The 7,547-nt window shown below is 53.0% G+C and overlaps 1 protein-coding gene across 1 annotated transcript in view; it reads right to left on the reverse strand.

Annotated features, from left to right (window-relative positions):
- Nucleotides 1–5,258: 5,258 nt before the first annotated feature.
- Nucleotides 5,259–7,547, reverse strand: part of VOLCADRAFT_91237 (uncharacterized protein) — a gene marked incomplete at both ends in the record, with an annotated part of 5,145 nt that continues 2,856 nt past the window's right edge. The window contains 3 exons of the mRNA XM_002950802.1: nucleotides 5,259–5,318; nucleotides 5,716–5,993; nucleotides 6,863–7,241. Of these exons, the coding sequence (XP_002950848.1) occupies nucleotides 5,259–5,318; nucleotides 5,716–5,993; nucleotides 6,863–7,241 (717 nt within the window). The remainder of the gene's footprint in view (nucleotides 5,319–5,715; nucleotides 5,994–6,862; nucleotides 7,242–7,547) is intronic.

Genomic DNA, 7,547 nt, shown 5'->3' on the forward strand with positions numbered 1-7,547 from the left:
ATCCGGTCCGAATCCAGGGGCCCGGTCGGGCAACAAGTGGATTGGCGAGCCTTGGGGAAAGACGTTGGCTGCAAAACACGGAGACAAGGCCACGTCACTCAGAGGCATGCTCGAGCCCAACGCGGCCTCAGACCCAGGAGCGATAGTGGCATTACGAATCGAAGACGGCTTTCAACTCCGAGGGTTCCGAGGATGGCCGTCAACTTTGGTGGGGCGGCGCAAAGAACTTATGGCGATCGGTTTGGCGGACGCGCTGGAACAGTTGGTTCTAGCGAGTAGGGCAGGATCTCTGCGATGGATGCACGAATCACTGGAGGCGAGGCTACGATGTGGACTGACACCCCTTATCGAAGAGATAGCAGACCAACTGGCGGCAGCCTTCCGAACAGCAGCGGGAACCTATCAGGGTGTGAGTCCAGTTTTGGGGGGAAAGTGTACAGTTCCCAATTGATGACTACCACGTGTCAGAGGAGCATTGCGGGGCCAACTTAGGTGACTTATAATGGGTGCCCGGGTGCACCACCCGGGGGTGGTCGGGGGGGCGTGGAGACGAGAGTGAGAGAGTTGGAGATATGAAATGGGGAGAGTTTACGGTGGGAGCAGGAGTAAGGCGAGGCAGAGAGGGGGGGGCACAGAGCGCGGGTGGCCGGGGTGTTTTAGGTTGGCAGGGGGATGGAGGGTGGGACACCGTGCGTGGTGCGTGGGGCTCGCTTAGGCTGAGAGTGTTACAAAGGTTGTAAGTGAGCCCTTCGTATCATACGGATGCTCGCCCCAACTAATCCGGCCCTTACAGTGGCGGGCTCTTTGACTTCAGAAATGCCAAATACAGAAGTATGGAGGGCCCGATGCCAACCCCGGATATCACACCAGGACGAGACAGTCCGAGTTTGGCCATTCCAGCACAGAATGCAGAGTCAGACAACAGATACCAACTAAGCTTTATTAAGACAGGTTACAGAAAATAGACGACTGGAAAGACTAGAGAAAGTCAAGGTCGCCCTCCCTCCCCACCCTTGTGAGACAGGACCAAACATGCACAGACTTATCACTCATCATCACTCTCCGAAACCACCAGCCCCGTCCCCGTCCCGCCGGCCGGGAGGTGGGCGAGATGCCTAGTAGGATCCAGATAGCGGTGCAGGGTACCCAGAGAGCGGATGTGTGCGGAGTGCATGAGATCCTCATCGGAGACCCCCTGAGACTGGGCATGCTGCAAAGCACCCCGATGAAAACTGTGCACCGTCTCTCCACCGTATAGCCCAGCAGCGGTAAGATGAGTGACGAGGCGATATTCCAGGGCCTCAGTCGTCATCGGCACCTCCCGATTTGTGCGGCCACTGTGCTCCGCCGGACGGAAAAGGTATTGGGTGATAGGGGCACCTGCCCCCACACAAGTGCTCATGTACACCGCGAGAACTCGTAGCATGCAGATGAGGGGATCACGATCTGGACACAGCATCGTCGCAGGAGCACGCTGACCCTTGTACGTCTTGGTATTTAATTCTTCTATGTGTAGTACAGTGTCGGGAGAAACACTCCCGTCGGGTGCTGGTAGGGGTAACGGCCAGCCCTGGTACTCAGTACGACCATGCACCATATCCCTGAAATCACTTAACGCCAGCTTGCCAACATCATGACCTCGCTGATGAGTATGCCACATTAAAGCAAAGAGTGACAAGTCCCGAAGCACCAAACTGCAAGCAAACAAATGCTCTTCGTCGCCGGAGGCAATCCACAGATGGCAGGCCAGGCGACGAAACTTCTCCACGGTCAAGGGGATGGTGCCTCGCTCCACATAACCGGCATCACTCAGGTCCCGTCCGTAGCCCTTGACATAGCCTCGCACCAATGAGCTGTCACAGGGATTCCCGCGGCATTGAGAGGCGTCATAGTCCCCTTCCCGGCCCAGCTGCTTAAAGGCAGTCACAAGGCTCGATATAACCCCTTTTACAGCACTGTGCTGGGATGCCGGTCTGCCTGCAGACGCCCAGGGTGCCGAGGGAACCACCATTCCACCAGATACGAAACAATGGACATAGGATCGCAGGTGAGCAAGGTGAGCCCGAGAGACTGGTGCTGCAACCAGCCATGAAATTCTCGCGCAGCACTTTGAACCCGCCGCCAGCTCTCAGAGACCCACTGACGTTGGTGCACCTGGTAGATGGAGAACAAGGCGGCCGTGAGCGGCGGCCGCTCTGACGCATCCCCGGTAAACTCAGAGTAATACAGAACCGCGACAGGGTCCAAAGGCGGCGGCGCCGACCTCGGGAGACGGATAGGGCCCGCAGCAAGCGGAGGCATGGCAGGGAGAGCACTACCAGGAAAGACCTGTGGTGATAGTATAGCCGAGGCGTAGGACACACTAAGCTGACGGACATCCATCGAAAATAAACCAAACGTACCAGCGGCAGGTGTAACGGCGGGACGATGAGATCGTCACGCACAGGCGTAACGGTAACGAATCGATGAGCAGGCGAAGTAGGTGGGTCTTGGCCCCACGGCAAGCCGCCAGGTACGAGAGGAAACATAATGCTAACGGATACTCGCGATAACACGAGTACTTGATTCAGGAACACGGACAATTATTACAATAAAACGGGGCGCGATCGCGCTTCCAAAAAAATTGGATATCACCGAAAAGGGCCTAAATTCGTTCGTGCGTGGTGCGTGGGGCTCGCTTAGGCGGAGAGTGTTACAAAGGTTGTAAGTGAGCCCTTCGTATCATACGGATGCTCGCCCCAACTAATCCGGCCCTTACGGTGGCGGGCTCTTTGACTTCTTTGCCCCCTTGACCTAAGTTGAATGCAACAGCGGGCCGTCTCATGGTGATATCATCAAATATTTTATATATAAATAGTGTATAAGCTCCAAATCGTCAGCTTTATATGTGCAGAAGGCATTTGGGGCGACTTATGGCCGAAGTAATGAACCAGTACGGCCAACTGACCAATTATCCCATTTCTTCCAGGTTCAGACCCCCATTTATTCCCAAAAAAGTAATATATTACCACAAACGTTTTGAGATGAAATTTAGCCCGAGAGGCGTTGATGTGACTTGAGCTCGGTCAATTGAGGCAGCCAAAGTTGTCTGTGCTCATACAATTTTTGTTGGCAACAGGCGAGATACCTTGCAATAGAGAATGCTATATAGTACCATTAACGAGTTTCAGCCGGGCGACATATTATGTTTAAGCAGCCCCTCGCACAAATGTGTCCGGTCGTACTGTGCCGAATAAACCGTTCGTACATCGTCCCAAAAGCCAGGAGTGAATTTTACCGCGCGGATGCGCGCGTGGGATTCGCAAAATGCGCCTGTACAAGTGTATATAAATTTCTTGGAGGTGCGCCAGCGCATTGCGCAGGTGGTCTTGTTGGCCATAGTCGCACCCGGCATGCAGGCTGGACTATTGCGTGGCTGCTTTGCAGTATCTGAAAGCACCGAAAGCCTACGTCGTAGCTTGCAACACTGGGCTCGTGAAACTGCCGCGGGAAGATGAAGCGTTCGGCGAAGAAGCAGTTGTGTGCAAGCCATAAGGCACATGGTTCCGACTAAACTCAAGTTACACTCTTACGAAATAAATAATAACAACGCAGAAGTAGGTAAAGATATGAATCGCGAAAGTCGTTCAGAACCTTGAAAAAATGGATGCCGCTGAGGGCTTGGAACAGCTTTTCGCAGCGCATTCGGCCGTGCCTGCGTTAGCCGTGTTGCAGCAACTACGGAAGGACTTGAGCCAGCAGCAAGCTCAAATGCTGCTGCACAACCACCGGTGTGTCTTCAGTTGGGCACGTGTAGTTTTGGTCGGCGGGGTCGAGCATCGTATGGATTGCGCACAGAAACCAAGGTGCAGCGTCTCTGTAACATCGCCAACATATCCGGTACGCGGTGGCAGGCTTGCCGAGCACGAATGAAGGGGGGTCGCATCTCACCATTCAACTAAGCATGCATGTGCTCGGTTGAATGCTCGGTAGCATGCGAGTTTACCTATCAGGATGTTTGTTTGCATATCCCTCCAAGCGAGAGGGCTTGGACCTATGCTGATGTTCGTTCCAAGAAGTCAACTGAGGACTGATGCTACGGTGAAAGGTATGCACGTAAATTCGCCCGTGCGCCAAACGCCCTGTAACTCGCTTACGCTAATCTCACATTCCAATATGCCACTGCACTTTCCTCTCCAGCCTGGCCACATTCTCTTCCTCGCAAACGTACTTGGGCACCTTACAATCCAACACCATACGTGCTTTGGAAACGCGGGCAGCTGCTTCACAAGGACCCCCCTATTTGGTCCATTACACACACACGGCCACACGGCCACACACACACACGGCCACACGGCCACACACACACACGGACATGGGCAATCCTACAGGTCGGGGGCCCCCTGGGCGCTTCGCGCTGGGGCCCCGCCCAAATAATTGTTGCAGATTCCGCTTAGCAGGTAGAGCCAGCGACGGATAGAATCCTCTTTAGGCTGCACGACTTAGGGCCTTGTTCATTGGCCTTCTTCCCTATAGAGACTGTACGGCATCATTGGCCTTCTTCCCTATAGAGACTGCACACGGCGGCATCATTTTTTACCTAAGGGGTTACCTTTTTAGAGTCAGAAAGAAAGGAAGAATTATTTTTTTTACCTAAGATCTACACCTTTTCAGGAAGAACTAAGAACTACTATTATAAATTTTTGGCCGATCATTGGCGAGCGCAATAATGAGCGGTAGCAATGAAACGAAAGCAGCAGGAATTAGGGAAGGGCGGAACAGGAAGGAAGTGCGCAAATTATTACTGGACGAGGCTGACACGTAGTCGCGAAGGTAAACTGCTGCAGGCAAACGCCACCAAGCGTCCTTACAATCATAACTATTCCTGGATTTACATGTAATACCAGTAAGCGGTATTGCGAGGAGGGGAAAACAAATGTTTATTGCTCCTCTGTTGTGCGGGGAGGGTTCCTACTAGTAGGGGCGCTGCGCTCGACCTGTTCGGGGTCCACTAGTACTGTAACAATCGCATTCTACAGTTAGAGCCTAATAAGCAACACGGCAACACCAAACCCCCGCCACCAGCCAACCCCACTAAAATTCTCATTTCCCCATAGCTTAGCACAAAACCCCCGCCATTATTTAAGACTTTCTTTTCTTTCACATGCATGTCCGGCAATGGAGACTGTCCTGGAAAAATAAATCACAATAAGTTTAATTATATAATTGAACACCAACATGACTGTAACATTAACTTCCAACCACCAGCAACCGTGATCTTACCCGCAACCAGAGGGAGAGAGGCGGCCCATACGGGAAGCCAACGGCCCCAGCAGGCGCTGCAACGGGGCCGGGGGCTAGAGAGCACGTCCCTTCAGAGAGACGCATCTCCCTCGTCAGGTTTATATACTCGACGGCAGCAGTTAGAAAATGTGGGCAGGCATGCACCCAAACAGATTCGGACTGGCAGCTACGGCCACTACTATGCATGCCGGCACCCTGTAATGCTAACTGTCCGTTTCTTTGCAATAATATTCCATTTCTTGTCCTTGCCATATGACCCTCGCGCGATCAGCAGCAGATTGAAATGTACATACACCATACCCAAACCATCCAACTAGTAATTACATACTCCTTCTACAACAAGCCATCGGGTAAATATTATATTTTATCATTACATTTTGCATGCGTCAATTATCAGCCCAACAAGCTCGCTCAGACCAGCACTTGACTGACGGGGCAACAGGTGAAATCATCGTTGGACAGTGCGAACACGCAGCTGTTGCCGTAGCACATTCCCGCCGGTGTACTGCAGGGACTGGTCCTAGCCAGCTCCAAGCAGATGTACAAGCCGCCGGAGGGGGTCGTGGGAAAGATGTCAGCCAGGCGGCGGAGTGTCATGATGCCGTACGTCTCCCCCTTCCATGTTTTAGAGCTGAACAGCGGGACCACTGAAACGCCGTTGATGGTGACGCTGCGGATGGGGTTCAGGTCCTCGTCCACACAGCCACTCTCTGTCATGCATGCGCGGCGATGTGTGTATTTATGTAAGCATGCGGCCGATTTATAGGTACAAGCAGCTTTTGGGGAGCCAGGAGCCAGGTAGAGCAGGGGAAGGAGAGACAGCTTGCTTGCTTATCATGGCTAAACAGATAGAGGAGTAATGAAGCAATACTTAAGCAACAATCGATGATATATGAGGGAATCGTCAAATTAAAAAACGAAGTTTTACAATAAATGCTTGCTTAATAAATAATATTGTGGACAAATATAATTAATATTTACATGATGTAATTTAACGTAATACAATTAAATATCAAGCAATTATTGGGTGAATAAAGAGCGACGTATGTGAAATTGAGTAGTGTCTATAGACCACTTCAGGCTTACCTATCATACCATAGCACCATCTATGGACCATTCTATACCATGGAACTATATAAATTATATCTTTTCCGGTCCTCTCTCTATGAGTGAGTGAGTGAGTGAGTGAGTGAGTGAGTGAGTGAGTGAGTGAGTGAGTGAGTGAGCGAGTGAGCGAGTGAGCGAGTGAGCGAGTGAGTGAGTTAGTGTGTGTTACATGGTCGTGGGGTTGCGTACCCGTACCTGCAAACCGCGCAGTAGCATCATATCATCCTCATGCTCGGTCCTGTCTACTACACGATGACCCTGTCTATAGAACATACTAATAAATGTTACCGACGGAGGCAGGAGCGGCATAATTATTCCCAGTCATATGTATACCACCGCACTATCCTGGGGTTCCCATGCATACCCCATGCATGAGGATGAGCGGAAAGATGAGCAGCTCCCCATGCAGCATCCCCCTGGTCTCGCTCTTGTGCTGCCTTTCCTGACCCACTTCGCTCGCTTTGTTGCTTACCGATGATCATCTCCATCCTGTTAATGGTCATTCCCGCACACGGGCTGGCGCTGTTCACTGTTGCGGTGGCGGCAACTCGGAAGCAGTACGTGGCACTGGAAGCCGTTGTATTCCACGGCCCGCTGGGTACGGACATTCGGTACGGCGTCAGGCTGACGTCACGGGCATTGCAGGAGGTAAAAAAAGGGAAACTTTGCACAAGTTGGTTGTTGTTGCCCACGGGGGGTGGTGGGGTTGAGAGGTTGGGGGCCTTGGGCACCTTGGGTGGTTTGGGGGCTTTGGGTGGGACAGGCGCTTTGGGCGGTTTGGGTGCTTTTGGTGAACTGGGTGATCTGGGCGCCTTCGGAGGCTTGGCGGCCGGCGGAGGTGGGGACGGCGACTTGGAAGTGAGTTGAGGTGGTGGCGGGGATGGAGGCGGAGGACGTTGGCTGGGTGGCGGTGGAGATGTAGGCAGCAGAGAGTTTGGCAGAGGCGGCGATGGCATTGGAGGTGGTGGTGACTGGGATGGCGGCGTGGGGGGCCCCGGCGATGGAGGTGATGGTGGCTGTGTCGATACAGGTTGTGGTGGGTTAGGTAGTGGGGGATGGGGCGATACTTGGGGCGAGGAATTGGGTGGTGCGGGAGAAAGCACGGCCGGTGGTGGAGGAGTGAGCACGGCTGGTGGTGGAGAGAGCACGGCTGGTGG

The sequence above is a fragment of the Volvox carteri genome, assembly GCF_000143455.1.
Source record: "Volvox carteri f. nagariensis unplaced genomic scaffold VOLCAscaffold_20, whole genome shotgun sequence".
Lineage (NCBI taxonomy): Eukaryota > Viridiplantae > Chlorophyta > Chlorophyceae > Chlamydomonadales > Volvocaceae > Volvox > Volvox carteri.